This window comes from Botryllus schlosseri, chromosome 12 (assembly GCF_051294905.1).
Source record: "Botryllus schlosseri isolate E-star chromosome 12, Bs_hap1, whole genome shotgun sequence".
Lineage (NCBI taxonomy): Eukaryota > Metazoa > Chordata > Ascidiacea > Stolidobranchia > Styelidae > Botryllus > Botryllus schlosseri.
In genome coordinates, this window is record NC_137247.1 from 10,647,365 (window position 1) to 10,665,097 (window position 17,733).

The 17,733-nt window shown below is 43.8% G+C and overlaps 1 protein-coding gene across 2 annotated transcripts in view; it reads left to right on the forward strand.

The window, feature by feature from the left end:
- The first annotated feature begins 195 nt into the window (after window positions 1–195).
- The window catches only part of LOC145452950 (CCR4-NOT transcription complex subunit 1-like), a 30,715-nt gene continuing 13,177 nt past the window's right edge, over window positions 196–17,733 (forward strand). Inside the window, exons 1-29 of one of the 2 annotated variants that reach the window (XM_080331077.1) lie at window positions 196–365; window positions 439–546; window positions 2,452–2,674; window positions 2,736–2,824; window positions 3,833–3,959; window positions 4,017–4,185; window positions 4,250–4,376; window positions 4,908–4,991; window positions 5,192–5,290; window positions 5,853–6,026; window positions 6,089–6,216; window positions 6,950–7,076; window positions 7,140–7,253; window positions 7,315–7,431; window positions 8,084–8,264; window positions 8,321–8,408; window positions 8,939–9,104; window positions 10,006–10,444; window positions 11,721–11,906; window positions 11,965–12,120; window positions 12,811–12,938; window positions 13,837–13,944; window positions 14,229–14,307; window positions 14,371–14,552; window positions 14,771–14,974; window positions 15,720–15,866; window positions 15,976–16,155; window positions 16,310–16,426; window positions 17,288–17,476. In XM_080331077.1, coding sequence (XP_080187203.1) covers window positions 264–365; window positions 439–546; window positions 2,452–2,674; window positions 2,736–2,824; window positions 3,833–3,959; window positions 4,017–4,185; window positions 4,250–4,376; window positions 4,908–4,991; window positions 5,192–5,290; window positions 5,853–6,026; window positions 6,089–6,216; window positions 6,950–7,076; window positions 7,140–7,253; window positions 7,315–7,431; window positions 8,084–8,264; window positions 8,321–8,408; window positions 8,939–9,104; window positions 10,006–10,444; window positions 11,721–11,906; window positions 11,965–12,120; window positions 12,811–12,938; window positions 13,837–13,944; window positions 14,229–14,307; window positions 14,371–14,552; window positions 14,771–14,974; window positions 15,720–15,866; window positions 15,976–16,155; window positions 16,310–16,426; window positions 17,288–17,476 — 4,338 coding nt within the window. In that variant the 5' untranslated portion in view covers window positions 196–263. The remainder of the gene's footprint in view (window positions 366–438; window positions 547–2,451; window positions 2,675–2,735; window positions 2,825–3,832; window positions 3,960–4,016; window positions 4,186–4,249; window positions 4,377–4,907; window positions 4,992–5,191; window positions 5,291–5,852; window positions 6,027–6,088; window positions 6,217–6,949; window positions 7,077–7,139; window positions 7,254–7,314; window positions 7,432–8,083; window positions 8,265–8,320; window positions 8,409–8,938; window positions 9,105–10,005; window positions 10,445–11,720; window positions 11,907–11,964; window positions 12,121–12,810; window positions 12,939–13,836; window positions 13,945–14,228; window positions 14,308–14,370; window positions 14,553–14,770; window positions 14,975–15,719; window positions 15,867–15,975; window positions 16,156–16,309; window positions 16,427–17,287; window positions 17,477–17,733) is intronic. The other variant, XM_080331078.1, reaches the window with a different exon arrangement.

The window sequence follows — 17,733 nt, forward strand, 5'->3', positions numbered from 1 at the left end:
CACTAGCTTCCAATATGATTCTGACTCTGTTTTGTACGTGAATAAATAAATATCATATTTCATGATCCTTTTCTAGTTGATATTCTATATCGCAGGATTTTTATTAACATAGCAATTGACGTTTTAACACAGGCACATTTTATACGATTGGAAACTTTGAAAAGCGCAGGGCTCTCGCCTGATCTGAGGCTATCGACGGTTCTCAATCGCAATAGTCTCTGCTAGTGAGTGGATGGCGTGGGATATGCTGCCTCAATGCAGCTATGAATCTTGATTCTTTGTCACTGGCATTATCACAGATCAGTTATCTCGTGTCAAACTTGAACAAAAAAAATTACAAGTCAAGTGTACAAGAAGTACAGCAGGTAATTCCCATGCGATGGCACTGCGTAGTTATGCCTCGTCAACCCGTTTGCTAACGCGACATTGGTTTTGCAGCTTGTAGAAAGACACGGACCAGAGGCTGATCGCCACCTGTTCCGCTGTCTTTTCTCTTTGATTGATTTTTCTGGGGATGTTAAGAGTAGTGGAAAGGATTATCATCAGGTAGGATTTTGCTTTGTGGACGTAGACAAACACATCTCCCGTGTCCTGTGCTCACACTATACGTTTTATTTTTAATATTATTTTTTATTAAATAACTTAAACTTGGAGAATCATCGCTGCTCAACTGATACACCGATTACTGATTACCGATCGAGATAGCGTAATGGTGAAGCATCCGGCTTACTGATCGGCCAGGTTGGAATCCCGGTACGCTTAGCGCAATATCTTTGGTGTGCCAAGGCCAAGGCGGTTCTCGGCGTCACACCTGTGTGCAGTCAGTAGAATCTTTGGTGTGCACGAGACACCGATTCCATATTGGCTGATCGGTAGGTCGTGGCTTCGATCCCTGGCCGGGTCAGACCAAAAACCTGATTAGTAACAGTGGTATCCATGTCTTAGCGCTCATGCATTACTGGGATAGCATGGAGGGGTGGTGCAAGACTTGAAGAGCCCTACAAGGCTACATCCGCACCTTCCTTGTCCAGCGTCATATGCACTTTAATGGTATGGATATGCACATATCGTGTGTAATGTGTATGTATATCATGAGTCGGTGTATATGCCGCTAAAAGATCAAGGACAGAAATGAACTACGTCATTTCCTTATATCAGGCAAAACGTACCGAGATTCCAGTAGCCAGGGGCGTCCGCGACATCTGTGAAGTGACATTCACGCATTTCTATGTGACCCTTTGTTTTCTCATCTCCGTTTTCATGTTGCTACGTACCAGGACACAACGATCCTCGATCAATACACACATAAACGCAATTCTTTGGTACACACACAACCTTGGAAAATGCTGCCCATCATCAGTCAATATTGAGCAGTGGCCCCCATGACCCAGACTGGAAACCGTTGTTGTTTTTGGCAGTAAGTTGCGCATGTCAAGGGTTTATACAGTAATTAAGTAATTGAAAGCAAAGTTGCGTGTAGCCTTGCCACCAATTCCACTCTAATATCCAGCCGCATTGCTCACTATGAGTCACCTGTAGTGCCTTTCGATACCCCTAAGGCCCTAAGACGCACATCTATCCGGTAATGGTACATGAGTGTAGATTGTGACGACATGTTCCAAACCCAAAACAAACCTCGTTCCCTAAGAAAAAAATGTGTCTAGCAATGACTGTAGGTGGTCGTGAGGAAGACTGCTCTCTGTAGTGCTGTTAATGAACCATTTTCTACGTATTGTCGCGGTGGAATCAAATAAGCTCAAGATATCCATTTTTCAAATTGGTGGAAAATCAAGTATTTATAAAATTTTCATGTATTTTTGACCATTTTTATGATTGTCACATTGTATCGAAGTTAACCATGCCCAAAATATGGCCGAAAGAAAATGGAAGGTTTGAATGTTTGAAATGACATAAGCGACGTTTTGGCACGATGGCTATGATGTAGTACTCCGTCTCGTAAGTCGGTTTCTATAGTTTTGGCAAAAAATTCTTAGAGTATGTTTCGCAAATGATGCTTCATCTCAATCTGACCATTGTTCCTGACATGGATGCCATGCCGTGTACCGATGACGTCACAACATTTGTATCCTTCTAGTGCCCTATATAGAATAACATATAGGCTATCTGGAATCAGTGTCAATGTTGCTTTTGAATTCAACTATTTTAAAGAAAATCTGTTGTGACTGTATTATTGCGTTCATTATTCATTTGTAGTAGCGTGGTCAAGTTTTAATAATTTAATATATGTGATAAAATATTATGCTCCTGCCTGAAACCCAGTTTGTGTGTTCCATTTCAGACCATATTTATAGATTTTGAGTATCTTGGTCCAAACTGTACAAAGATTGAAACATTTCATGACTATAATGTACTGTACTGATCATGTCCTACCCGCTGTTAAACCTTTGCAACTTGTCTTGAGCGATGCCAATTAATAACTTCTCTGTTCAGACACAGCTGTTGATTCTCGAGTGTGGCACGCTCGCTACAAAACCGAATTTCATCTCTACTCTCTGTCACGCGATAGACAGTCCCTTGTCGCACCAAAAATCTCTGCAACCGTCGTCGAACCTCCTCCAGAACATCAGTCGTAACCTTCGTTTCGATAAAGTACAGGAAGTCGTGTTCGGAATCGCCCTGCAACATTCCAGCATACAAGAAATTCGAAAGCACGGTATGCTGACAACTGCAGTCGGTAAAATATTCCTGTGACACTTTTTTGCTTTGTTTTGCAGCGACCGAGGTTGTGAAAACACAACTGCCTGAAGTTATCCGATTACATCTTGAAAGCATCAAAGTCAGTGGGAGAGGAGCTAATACACAGGTGATTTCTCGCTGTCAATTAGTGTCACATTTCTTACTCGCCACAATGAGGAGCTTAAGCGTTCTGCCGCCTCATATTTGGTGATACGATTGTTGATATACAATGTTCTTTCCAATTCTCTACTAGTTGCCGACGATTACACATATCAGCTGAGAATATTCGGGTTCATTTCGATATTTATATACTTTTCAATTGTATATTGAAGTTCTGTATCTTGTAGAAGCTCTTCAAATACTATCATTACATTAGTGTGCCTTCGGCAATATTCAGGAATAGGATGGGATGTCGATATTGTTCAGTGTTAGTTTGTTGCGAAGCGATGATGCTGTGATTTTCCTTCCTGTGTACGTGAAATACAGCTGTAACACCACATTTTAGCTACCGGTACTCGATTCAATATGCAGTTGTTGTACGTCATTCAATGCTAGTTATATGGAAATCTGTTTGTTTGCTAAACGCAATTTACTGCGATCTCTTAGATTGACAGTAGTGCACTATGTAAATTATTTCTGTGATATGAAGCAATAGTATTGTCACCACCTCCTCGATGAGCACTGTTATTAGCACCCATGTAGTGGGAGTGCTGACTGCGTACATCTGCCCAACTCCCATTAGGATAAATATAATCACCTCGGCACCTTTGTCATTTCTATTGAATTATATTTGGCCGGTGACCACACCTTGGCTTGAAAAGACTCTATCCCCCTCAAAACCAACCCTAATACTGGCAGAATTAATTCTGCACAGTAATTGTTATTGATGTGTCCTGGGTCAATGCAGATCAGTATGTAAAGCAGCTTTTGAATCGTACCGCTTTCCAGAATCCAAATGTCACACGCCACATGATTGCTATTATATATATGAGAGTGTCAATATTACACCAATTGCGTTGGCTGTCGATAGAAGTCCTATTAGCGTACAAGCGTTTATGGTGTCATTTTGTCGTCTGTTACCGATGCATTTCATGAAAATTCATGCCTTTTACTACCATTGTATTGGCTCATTTAGGATATTGGCTTGCAAGACACCGCTGTCGAGGTCCTGCACGCGCTTTTGAGTTACCTTGCAAAGCACTCTGAAGAGGATTCCATCTCTCCAGAGACGAAAGAGGCTTTTCTACTAACCCTGCGTTCAAGTGAGATTTCTCTCTGAATTTTGTAAACTCGTCAATACGTAACACGGTCTGTTGCAGATTTTCCTATCGAACGCTGCCCCGTGGTCTTGTTACCGTTGTTGTATCGCGAAAAAGGGGATTTACACATGGATAGATTGCTGCAAGAGCCGAATGGCAGCTCGTCCCTGAAGGGAAGGGTCAGCATGGCCGATATCTTACGCGAAATCGGATACTCGGCGTGCTCCAGGTGAGATATCTCTTGTGTTGCGTGTTCTGTGTTTTTCTCTGGAATTGCCGGTAACGTTTCGCAGCGCGGAGGAGTGCCGAAAAATTTTGATGCAGTACGGCGTGACTGTGAACGCCTCCCAGGTCGCCCAGGCGTTGGGCATGATGTCCAGCACGATCTCGGAACCTTTGGACAGTATAGCGTCGCTGCAGGTATGAATTTGTTTCGAGATATGCTCTCGAGTTCTATGTGCTAAAAGTGAGGTATTCTGGACTGTTGGTGCTAATGGTTAGAACGATTTTCAGCTTTACTTTGAAGGTGGCAGGTTGCTTTATTGGTGCAGAGCTGCAGCTTGTCCCAACTTAATTTTGAAATAACTTGGTAATTTCAGGAAATGTAGTGTTGGGCAGTGCTGTTGTGAGGCTTGGTCTAGGAGCAGTCAATATATCTTGGATTTCAAACAGGCTCATGATGTCAGCTCTCTACGCATTGATATGGCCAAGAAATGCTTTGAACCTAGTTCCAACAGCGAATGCCCTTGGCTTTTACCCAATGTACTATCGATTTACTGGACAGTCCCATGTCATCCCACTTGATTATCAAGTGGAGGCTGGAAATTGATTTGATGTGTGTTGCTGTGCATTTATCGTGATTCAAAAGTATTTACTTGGTCCCTTGTGCCTGGGTATTTTGGCTTATAATGCGTTGTGTATTTGACGAGTCTTTTCAACACTGTTCTTAAGAATCGTCAGCCCGAGGAAGGACCCGGTTTGTTGAAGATGAAAGGATCATCCAGTGTGACGTACTGCAGTACAAGGTTTTATCAGGTCCACAGCTAACGAGTGACTATTTCGTTGTGTCAGATACGCGGGACGTGAGCTATGCGCGAGAGAGCACTTTGTTACAGTTTTTGGCTTGCTTTTGAGTTTTGTAGTAGGCAGTGAGAGCACCGGTTTGAATTTTTCTGCGCACGAATACGCTATGCTTGTCACGGCACTGTTTTGAGACGGGGATTCTTGCTTTGCAGTCTCTCTCCAGTTCTGGCAACTGGCTGGACAATAAAGAGAAAGGCGACCAGTACAACTCGTGGAATGTGGAAAATTTTGTGCACGCCTTGAAGGAATTGGTGTGTACTTGTTGTTATTTTGTACTGACCGTCTTTGATGATTCTAGTTGACTGAAATGAGACGTGATGATTTTTTTCATCTACAGAAATTGTACGCCCCGTCGCCCCATTCCACACTAAATTTTAGATTATCAGCTAGGTCTATTTATTCCCAATTTCGGAATCCCTGCAACCTCCATTGATCATATTACTGCAAAAGAACATGTAGTGCAAAGCTACACACATTCGGGGTGTCGTGATGAACCGACAACATTGTCACAAGTGCTGTGAGTTAGGGTATGGTCAAAAAATGCCGAATCATCTCGAATGGGGTGGAGAATGGTAATATTTTATGGGGTCAATCAGTTGAATGGTGCTGGACTTGAAGCTTGATTCAGAATCGAATCACTCCCGAAGATCCTCGACCCTGTCCAGTCGTAGTGTATCAACGGATTATGTTGCGCAAGGTATCGATCAATAGGTATATGTTTGGTTTGGTGGGCTCGCAGTTTGACTGTCACTCAATGCCCAACGTGAACTCAACTCCATATACCCTGCTATATGCTCTTTGTGCTCGATTTAGAACCCGAATCTCAGTTTCCAAACGGTGATGAGGGAACTCGACTATCCGCATTTCGGAGTAGGAAACGCGGCCGCCTTCCAACTCATCATTCAAGCGGTGAAATGCGGCGTGCCTGCGCAAGAGAGATTTCCCGTCGACGTGTTCTACAAACAGTGGAAGAACACGAACGGACAGGTAAAAGCATTTCCGTCATTTGAAATCTCGTTTCAAAAAAACGCGTTTCTTCCGTTCGCTAGCTGTCGTTCATTCAACAAGCGCTCCTGAATTCGACCATTTTCTGTTTCGCCGATTACCCTTGCCGGCTGTGCGCGACTGACGTACTGAAACAGCCGCTGGACGAGGAGAATAAGGAGATTGGAAACTGGTGCGTGTCGATCGGTGATTATTGATTCCCATGCTGTTGCGCAAGGTTGATGATATCTTGGTAATTACGCGTATCGGCCGTGAGTTGATCTGGCATTGATTTGATATTGGAAATCGTTTCAACGACTCGATGATTATGACTGTGCGAGTTTGATTGTGTGTAATGACAATATCTTCAAGGTCCTATCTTGCGGCAATCGCTAATTCAGTATTGTGATGAGTTTTTAAATTTCAGCACGTCTCTAAACCGACCGGTATATAGGCGCCCACAACTGCCTTTGCAGTAATATATAAATTGGCCGACTCTGGATGATATTTGTCAACCCCTCCAATGACATCATCACTTGGTTCACTGCGTTCTTTACTCATTAAGATTGACGTATGGTCACAAGGAACTGCCATATCATGTTTATTCTAACTATGAATGAAGTTGATATCGGATTATTTCAAATTACTGTTACTTATTGTAAGTTCCACCTCGGATATGTCACATCATGACATCGGCGCGGTCCAAAATGCTTATATCATTCGGGCCCTAGTTTTAACATACGGAGAATGCCCTTGTTTCTATGACTTTGCCGTACGGTCTGACGAGATCATTCTGCAATGGCGTGCAGTTGTTGGAATTGAAAGTAAAAATAGGTCCCCTGCCCTTGTATCGTCTGTCTCGCATCACCCACACGATTAATGTATCGGCAAAACATTGTTATATTGTCGCTTTGTGTGTTTGACAGGAAATCACTGGATTTGATTGAATGTCTCCTGCACCTATCTCAGAACGGCCATTACGAGCCTGTGAAGATGCTGTTCATGTGGCCAGCCAAGCATTGCCCCGATCTTCTGATGCTGTCGTTGCTACAGGTACGTGCCGGGTTCTCTAACAGACGCCGATTTCGCTTGATATTCGTTGTTTGCCTTTTACAGATAACGTCGCCGTTCCATAAATTGCGGCAGGAGCTGATCTCGAGCTTGTTGCCCACTTTTTTGAATCTTCATCCAAACTCTGGTATTATTCTTCATTATGCATGGCACGGACAGGTACAGCAGCGGGGATGCTCGACAATGTCGACGCGGCGTTATCCGTGTTGCTGTTTTCCAGGGACAGTCGCCCGCGATACGGCAGATAGTGATGCACAGCATGGCGGAGTGGTATTTGCGGGACCAACACGAACAGCAGAGGTTGTCCAGGATTTTGGATGTCGCTCAAGACTTGAAGGTGGGGTGTTTGCAGTGTTGGCTGTTTGTGGAAGTTCCGGAATTGGAGTTTCTAGTTTGTGTCGTCGCAGTTCGTGAATAGCAAGGGAGAGCTGTTGGTATAACCTTGTGAAATATATTTATATTATAACATTTGTGGCGTCTGTGACTAATCTCGTTCTAAATTTCTAATGTAAAATTGGCGGATAATGTCAATCTGAACGAGCTATTCAAAATTACAGAGCTGTAACATAGATGATCAGATGTAGTCTGTGGCAAAGTGCTTCTACTTTTATGAAGTACTCAAGTAGGTTCGGCCCACTTGTGGTACCGTACTTCATTACGTGACCGTGTCTCTTGATTACTTGTACTGTCTACTGGACAGTTTATAAGCTTAACCACTTCGATTTTAGATGAGGATTTTATAAAGTAGAAAGTTGTTGTGGGATGCGTTTTCGTCGCGTTTATGATAGAAATGGCCCCTGTTTTGCTGTAATTGTGTAGTTTGCTGTAATGGTGTAGTTTTTACATGTCTTTGAAATTTCTACTTGTATTGTAGTTAGTAGAAATTGACATTTCGACATTTCTACTTCTACTGGAGTACCAACGGGGTCGTTATTTTTACCACCTCTGAACATGGTTGGGTCTGTGACACAGTCTTGCCTTTTCCGCAGGCGCTTTCCCATCTCCTGAATTCGTCTCCGTTCATGTTTGTGATCGACCTGGCCGTGTTGGCGTCGCGCCGGGAGTACCTAAAACTGGACAAGTGGCTGACGGATAAAATCCGGGAACACGGCGAACCGTTCATTGTGGGTTGCGTAGACTTCCTAAAAAAGCGGGCCCCGTCCGCGATAGGTAATTTCCCTGTCTGAATCGTGCGTGCGTGATTTTACGGCTCCGTCTCTTTACAGCCGCTAGCGACGACGGCCAGTCGAAGGGTGCGCAGCTGTCTGCGGAGACGGTCGCTACTATTCTCGTTTGCCTGCAATCTTGTGCTGCGTGAGTGGATTTTGCATAGTTTCCGATTCTTGTACTCTCCGGTAGGGGCTTGGTGAATCTGAGTGTCCCTGGAAATTAAGCTGAAAGCTGAACTAAACTAATTTTTGCCACAGTGTGTATTAACTGTCGATTCATACCTTGTCTGTACGCCGGTCATGTCTTGGTGCAGTAAACTAATCTGCCTGCGCATCAAAAGCAAATATTTTGTCGTCATTTTCCTCGATCTTCAAGTGTGTTTTATTCATGATCGAAGATGTGCTTGGAAATGTGTAGAATTGAAAGAAGATCAACTGTTCATGTTGAATTTACAGAAATGTTTGCATTACTAGCTAGTATTTTAGGGAGTAGCAACTGGTTTCAGCTTGGTGTGTAATCTACGCTGAACATTGTTTGAAATGCAAATCCACGGTGATAAGACTGGTCTCTGACCTCTTGAGAACGTTTCATCGGCAAGCTAGCTGCCATTTCTCGTAACTTACTTACTTTGATATACGCAATGTTGATACGAGTTCATTTTCCTATTCTGACAGGAACGTGTCTCAGCCCCTGGCCGACAACATTCACTCTATGGTGGCGAATTGCGGCTCCATGCCAAAGCCGAGACAAGCGCCACCCGGGATCTTGCCGAAGACCCGAAGTAACCCCAGCGTGCTATCGTCTACCGGGATTCTACCCGAGAACATTGGCTCGAAATTGGTACGTTGGGAGTTTTGAATGTATTAGTTTGTACATGAGAATATTGGAAAGTAGGTCGTCTTGCTAGTAGCCACATATTTATCATGTTAGACAATGTATTTTGATGTCTTTCAAACACACTAACATATTTTTTTGTTTATCCTGCTGCCGGCTGCATCCATTATGGGCAATGGCTGTCCTGTCTCCAATATTTCTTGGCTTGCTTGTAATTCTTAGCGCAGCACGCCGAAAAATACAATGTTTATTTTCTCCTGCTTTCTCATGTGTACAAATACGAGTACCTTAGCTATCTAGTTATTCTTCTGATCGTACTCAATCTGCGTTGCTGTGAATTTATCTCACTTGCGATGCGTATCAGTAATGCCAGCACAGCAGGACGCAATCACCCGCTGAGGTTGCGTATTTATTCATCTGTGCCGAAATGGACTAATTTATATTCACGCTGTGTTGTAATATAATGTGCTCTTGTCACATCTCACCAGACTCGCTGGTAATCTGACTCGCTGGTAATCTCCTTCATTTTATATACATCACACGTGTACGTTCGTTAACACATTGAAGATTGTCTGATACTTGTTTTCTATGTATTTGCACATCTATACCCCGATTAAATTGACGCTACCTTGATAAATTTTGAGAATCTCAAACCCCGCCATTTTTCTCGGCTGGGTGCACATCCGATTATGGCATGTAGGATACAATACACCTGTCGCTGATGATGGATACAAATTTGGACTCACTGAAGTAGACGTCCCAGTGTTTGGGAATCTTTCGTGATAGCAGTGCTAGATAGCAACTGAAGCGACATATTTTTGTTATTTTCGATATTTGTATGATTAAGAGATATCGTTTGATAGAAAAAATGATATGTGGTGTGTTGATTCCGAGTACTCTCTTTCAGACCGATCACGGATTTTCCAACGTCTCGTCACAGCCACCGGCGCCCCCAGCTCCGCAACCAGAGCCGCCGAAAGAATCTAACCCCCTCCAAAATTTCGGGCCTCTCCACGGGTTGGGGTCCAACTCTCATTTCGGATCTAACGGCGGCGCCAGGATGCCCTTTGCGAGTGGCGTGGTGCCCAGGTCCATGCCTGGGAGTATCGGCGCGGTCGGGATGCAGCCGCCGGGACACGGCGACAAGCCCCAGGCCATGCCGGGCAGTTCCGGTTTGGGCATGGGGCTGATGGGTCTTGGTTCGGGATCGGTGGGTCAGCTTGGAGGTCATGCGACATCGGGGTTTTCATCGTCGTTTGGGGCCGTTAGTAGCAACTCGGGGCCTTCGGCGTTGAACGGTGCCCCTTTTGGGTCTCAATTGGGGTTCGCGAATCAATCCACGCAAGGTATGTTGATCAGATTGTGTGAGATACTCGCAGGGTTGTAATGACTCAAGTCGCGATTTCTTGGTGACTCGACTCGAGTCAATTTTTGTGTCGACTCGACTTGTACTTGAGTCATTGCGCACGACTCGAACCAAGTCATATGACTCGAGACTAGGACACAAGACGTACATTTCATTGTAACTTCGAAGAATAGCGAAGTCACCGCTTTATTGATATTTCGTCTATCAGTCCTGATACATGGAAAATAGGGCCAGAAACTATTAAGATTGAGGAAAATTACGTTATTATGAATGCGAGCCATTCTATATCACTCGAGCAGAGTTGAAAAAGTGGGTTGAATGGGATTGAACTGGAAACTGAATTGTGAACAGAATGACTTGGACTCAGGCTCGAGTCGAAACACTATGACTCAAACTTGACCTCCTACTCACTGACCTGGACCTCCTACTCACTGACCTGAACTCGGACTTGACTCGGTGGTGAAATGAAAATGACTCGACTTGACTCGAGTCGAAACTATAAAAGTGAGATTGACTTGAGACTTGGTCACAACCGTGGATACTCGTGCTCGAATAAACCCGAATATTTTCGGCTGATGCTCGTCAGGGGTAATCGGCAGCAACTGGTAGTGATTTCAAAAGAAATTTTGTATATCAACAGTCTTATCAACAACTGTGATGTCACTGATGCGGACGCCGTCTAGTAGAGCTGTTTTTTCCTGAATCTTGCTGGCTACGTGATTAAATCGTTAGGTTGCCTTAAAAAACGACGCACACCAAGTTTGAATTCATCCCAACCAATAATCGCGGATTTCGTACAGTTTGAAAATTTTGAATTTACCCAAAAATGTAAAAAAAAATTTTTCAAATTTTCTTGTCATCGCCATGAAATTGCTGCTTTGTCTTCAAAAACGATGCAAAACAAATTTGACTCAATTCCAAACCAAAGAAGCGGAGTTATTTGAGTTTTTCAATGATAATTCTTGGATTATCCACCGATCAAGGATAATCTCCGAATTATCAAAAAAAACTCAAATAACGCCGGTTCTTCGGCATCTAGTGAGGCATATAGGCCACAAAACGGTGTCGCTAGTGATGTATACAAATATGTACTTGCTGAAGTAGATGTCCCAGTGTTTGGGACTCTTTTGTGATAGCAGTGCTAGATAGCAACTGAAGCGACAGTAATAACCGAAGCGATCGATTGATTTCACCCATCCCGACAATACAACTTTTGCATATATGTATTTTCCTTACATTCACCCCCTTCTTCGCAGGGTTCGGACACACCAATCTGCTCGGCGACCTGAGCTCGGTGAACTTTGGCGACACCTCCACAGACCCTTTCGGCCAGTCGAAACTCGAGCAAGGCTTTGGTGCTCAAAAGGCCGACCTCCTCAACAAAAAAGTGCTGGACCTGTTCGGTCAATCGAAAATTGGCGGCGCATTCAACCCTGGCACAGGTGACCGACTCAAATGTCGAGTGTTGAGTCGGGACTAATTGTTACCGTTACTTTTCAGGACTGGGCTCGTTGTCGCCGGGTATCGGGTCTGCGCTAGGTATGGGCGGTCAGGACCCTTTCGCGCAGAAGAAAGCGACGGGCGTCCCGCTGGGACAGGCGGCGCAGCAGGCGTTTCAGCAGGCTGGCGGCGTTGGACGGGGTGCCAGGACTGCAAGTAATGCGGTTTTGTTTGGTAACTAGGTGTATTTGATAGGGCATGCTATATCCGAGGGTCCTGATCAATGTTCTCTCTAATTTTTCATGAGGCTGCGCGCACTCACCAATTTACTGCGCGGTGCCTTGGAGAACAGTGAGTAGCAACTAAAAAAAAGTTCTTAACTTTGGATTTTTCGTGCGCAACTTAGATTTTCTGTGCGCAGAGACCGTGTCAGCACTGCGCAATTGCGCACGTGCGCAGCTAGAGGGAACATTGGTCCTAATTGTAGATTCCGGTTCTGATAATTTGTGGCTTTGCTTCTAACTGTACCTTGTTCGGAGATGTGAATTTTGGGCTGAATATCCCAAAAAAGTTCCTAGAAGAGAAATCCGACAATGTATGGTTAACCTGTGCTAGTGCTAGTGACGGTTTATGTATGTAGTTCGGAGTTTGTGGCACTATTTAAATGGTGCTTCAGTAAATTTGTCGTTATTCCTGCTCGTTTTTGTGGTGATTTCGATTATGAACAGCAATGAATTCAATCGGCTCATTTATCAAAGTCCGTCGCCAAAAATCGTTGGTAACTCTCCGGTATACTAAGAAAAACAGTATCGTTAGCCATGTACAACTAGATCACTGTGTGTCCCTTGCCGTAAGAGTAGCCTTGTTTAGTGTGCGAGGTTTTAATACCTTGACACCTTTCTGAAGGCGGCGATTTGTCGCAAGTCTGGCCGGACATGAACCAGAAATTCAACAAGGAGATCGAGGACGAGGCCAACGGTTATTTCCAGCAAATCTACAACCAACCGCCGGACCCGGTGTTGAGTGTTGACCAGGCGAGTTACGCTGTTTGGAGATTTTGCGAATGTTGTCCGTGTCGTGGTGGGGATTTCGAGATCTTGAAAATGGCGTCGGTAACTGTGAATTCTTGCTTTGAGCGTTTTATTCCTTATGGCGCCAAGTCTCGGCGTACAATTTTTCAATTTTTTCTAAAACTACTGTTGACAAGAAGCCTGGTGGTAGGAAGGAATGCAAACTGTATAGTAGGGCTGTTCAAAAATAACCTTTTTTCCTAAATCTTGTTGGCTACGTGATTAAATTGTTAGTTTGCCTTAAAAAACGACGCACACCGAATTTGAATTCATTCCAACCAATATTCGCGGTTTTCGTAGAGTTCGAAAATTTTGAATTTGCCCAAAAACGCAAAAAAAAATCTTTCCAAATTTTTCTGCCAACCCCATGAAATTGTTGGGCTGTCTTCAAAGACTATGCAAACCAAATTTGACTCAATTCCAAGCCGTAGAAGCGGAGTTATTCCAGTTTTTCGATGGTAATTCTTGGATTATCAACCGATCAAGAATAATCGCAGAATTATCGAATAAAAACTGAAATAACTCCGCTTCTACTGCTTGGAATTGAGTCAAATTTGTTTTGCATAGTCTTTGAAGACAGCCCAACCATTTCATGGGGTCGGCAGAAAAATTAAAAAAAAAAATTTTTTGCGTTTTTGGGCAAATTCAAAATTTTCAAACTCCACGAAAACCGCGAATATTGGTTGGAATGAATTCAAATTTGGTGTGCGTCATTTTTTAAGGCAACCTAACAGTTTAATCACGTAACCAACAAGATTCAGGAAAAAATGTTATTTTTGAACAGCCCTACTGTATAGTTTTCGATTAGCTTACTGTCAATGTGATAATCCCCACGACTGTGATTGTATGTTTTTGCTTCTAGATTCTGGATATCTTGAGGAAGTTCAAGGATTCCAACGACAAAAAGGAGAAAGACGTTTTCAATTGTATGCTGCGAAACCTGTTTGAAGAATACAGGTTCTTCCCGCAGGTGCGCTATTTTGTCATCTCGCTAGCTACACGCTTTCCGGCCACCTTTTTTTTCTGTGAGAATTCAAGCTCCAGCTGAGATCGGTCAAAAATCTATTTCCGAAGGTTGTGAAATTTGTGGTGTCACTACCTACCATCAGTCATTTTCCATCTTGTATCACGTCTTGGAAATCGCTACTGGTGATTTGACTAAAAATCGACAACATTTTTACTCGAGTATATACGTCGACTGCTTTTGACTACCTCTGTTCTTTGCAAAAGTGCTCGAAAACTTGTATATCACAGTACCCGGACAAGGAGCTCTACGTGACGGCATGCTTGTTCGGCGGCATCATCGAACGAAACCTGGTGCCGACCTATCTCGGTGAGTGCGGCTCTGCGTGTTTGCCTTCCGGCCTGGCTCGACAGCGGTACGGTTTGTTCGCAGCTTTGGGCATAGCTCTGCGGTACATACTGGAGGCGCTGCGGAAGCCCAGGCCGAACAAGATGTACTACTTTGGCATCGCCGCGCTGGACCGTTTCAAAAACAAGCTGAAGGAGTATCCGAAATACTGCTCGCACATTCTCGGCATCCCGCACGTCAAAGACTTTCCGGCGCATATCATCGAGGTGCGAATATGCAAACATACTTGATATTGGATGGATTTGGATTTGGACATCAAATTTTGAATAATTTCCCTATTTTATGCGATTTTGTACAAATTTGAGGCATTACCGGATTTGGATGTGGCTTCTAATCAAATCCGTGACATTATTTTTATGTAGAGATGCATCTATATATCTAAATCTGTTCGCATTTTGTAAAAATTCCGGCTTTAAAAATTTAGTTTGTGGAATACGGGAAGCACAAGATCGACCCGCCCAGTCAGAGAGGCTCCAGGACGCCGACGGCTGGGATTAATCCGGGGCAGCAGACGACACAGTCTCCGGCCGCGGGTTCGGTGACGCCGACGAGCGCGACGCCGGCGTCCAACGCGGCGACGTCTAGGGCGTCGTCCACTGGCCCCAAGACAGGCGCCGGAGGGAAAGAGGTACGTCCGCGATCGTATTGGTATTTCGTAGAAAAAGTTCAGTCCAGTACAGGTAACTTCTACTACCGAAGGTGGTCAGTAAGAAAGAATTTCGGGCAACTCGAGTCCGTTTTAAACATTAATTGGAACAAGATTGCGTTGCTTTTATGCCTAAATTGGGATAAAAAGGGGAGTGATTGCCCCTATATGACGGTGACTCGATATCTATTCAAGTTTTCCACTATTTGTAGTGTCATAAGTCTTTTTCTCAGATGGATCAATGCTATTTTGAAAGTGGCCATCTCTTATTACTTGCTAAAAGTATGTGATCCCTCTAACAGGTCTACTTTTTTGAAACTACAAGCATTTCGTTTCCTGCCTCACTAGTCATAGTTTTGTCTTGTCCTTCAAACCGCTTCCAGGGTTGAGACGGCTCGACTCGGCTTTTTCAGATGACTTGAATTGGAAATGTTGAATGACTCGAATTGACTTTTCCATCCAAACACTAACCACTACTCTGAATGTGTTTTTGTGCTTGTGTTATCCAAATGTTTGATATGGCGATGTTTGTCACGGATAGGAGGCGCTTGTGGGTTAGAATGAATCAGACGATCAAATTACCGATTGAAAATGCCATAAAGAATAGTAACTAATGTGACATGAACGCTAAATTTCTTTAAAAACTTGATTGTGTAAACTTATGTGCAGTTATTCTGCCCAGATTAAATTCTACATGGCATCGCAAAAACCGTTATGCCTGTTTCAGCAACCGTCGATCGCAAAGGCAACCAACATCGACACACTGCTGGGGGCGCAAGCACCCGAAGAGAACATACCGGAACCCCCCGAAGCCATGCAGGATAAGATCGCTTTCATCTTCAATAATTTATCGCTCTCCAACATCCAGACAAAGGTTGGTATTGCGTTCGAAGACCTGAGAAGCACATAGACTATTTTTCTCGTGATAAAAGGAAGCGTGTTGCGATTTAAAGCTTTATCAATGCCCGGTGTATGTTCGGCAGAGCAAGGAAATGAAAGAGGTCGTGAAGGACGAATACATCTCTTGGCTGTCGCAGTATTTCGTCATGAAACGCGTCAGCATCGAGCCGAATTTTCATCAGCTCTATTCCAATTTCTTGGACGGACTCAAAATACCGAAGCTCAGCAAGTTCGTGCAGCGGGAGGTCTTCAGAAACATCACGGTTAGTGAGGAGGGAGTGTTGAATAGATTTCCATTGAATTCGTTTACGGAACTTTATAGGTCATGGAATTCATTGATAGTAGTAGCCAAAGATGTAAATGATTTACGGGTGAAATAGTTTTCCCGTGTTGCTAATATTTCGAGTTTCCTTTCAGGTGTTGTTGCAGTCCGACAAGATCGACGCAAACTTCTCCGATCGGTCTCTGTTGAAGAATCTCGGCCATTTCCTGGGGATGATCACGCTGCCGAAAAACAAACCCATTCTATTCGAAGTGAGTTATCGTCGAATGGTCTTGGCTCTGTTCATGCACTCTGCTATGAACCTATGTCTATGACGTTGGATGGGAACAACTGGAGACCACTGCATATGCAGGGTTGCCAGATCATACCGAGCCTACATGGTCATTAATCAAACACACCAATTTATATAACCACAGTCAAATTCTAGTTCACCGGTGATGTCATGAAATTGTAATGTTGTATTGCTGTTGCTTGATTAACCGTTGGTAATTTTGCAAGTTATTACTGTTGGTAGGTAGCTATGATATGATGTAAAATTGACTGAACGTATGCACATCATACATTACAGTAAGTCGCAACTGCCCTAGAATTGCCTTAAAAAGTTGTTTATTATCATCAGGTGTATAATCTGTGTATTAGATTGTCAGTCAATTTGGCCGCATGGTCTATTGATTTTCACTGCAAGATACAGCTTGGCCTTAATTAACTTTTAGCGATGGAAAATACTGCTAGATTTTAACAATTTGGCTATATAAACGGCCCTGTGCATATGGGCGAAAGTGCCTTTCTACACGCCAAGTTGGCATGTTTTTAGGCGACTTTCGCTTCTACATAACAATTTATCAATCAAAGCTGTGTGTTTTACTCCTCGAACGTTGTCAAATAAAAAGTAGATTTCAAGTAGGATTCATCACTTTTACGAGTGAAATTATCGTAATGATCGTGTGAAGTGGTGCCTGCATGAAGGTAACTGTATTTATTTGTGGCGTTGGTCGCCACGACGCGGTGAATTTCAATATTGTACTGTTGAAAGCCAGTTGTAGTCCGTCGGCAACCGACCGTAGACGCTGATCCCGCGGAGCAGTTGTGATTTACGGGGTCGCAATTTTCAGGACATTGATTTGAAGTCGTTGCTGTACGAAGCGAACATGAAAGGGGCGCAGGAACTCCTTTACGTCGTGCCGTTTGTGACCAAAATTCTGGAGTCTGTCGGCAAGAGCAAAGTGTTCAAGTTGCCGAACCCCTGGACGGAGTCCATCATTTCGACCCTCGTCGAACTGCACAACGTACCCGACTTGAAGGTGGGTGAAACGTCTGCGGTGTTCTGTATTTTAGATTCCGCTCCAATTTGACGAATATTTTGTCCCACAGCTACTGCGACTCGGGCTGGGCCCAATGGCTTGAGTACTGTAATTCGGATTGAGTGTTAATTGTAACTAGTCGAGAAGTGATAGACGTTTTTTTTTCAAGTACTCCTGTCTTCACAGTCCCCGAGTCATATTGTGACCGAGAATAATGGTTAAACGATCCCAGCATCAAAATCAGCATGTGACACAAG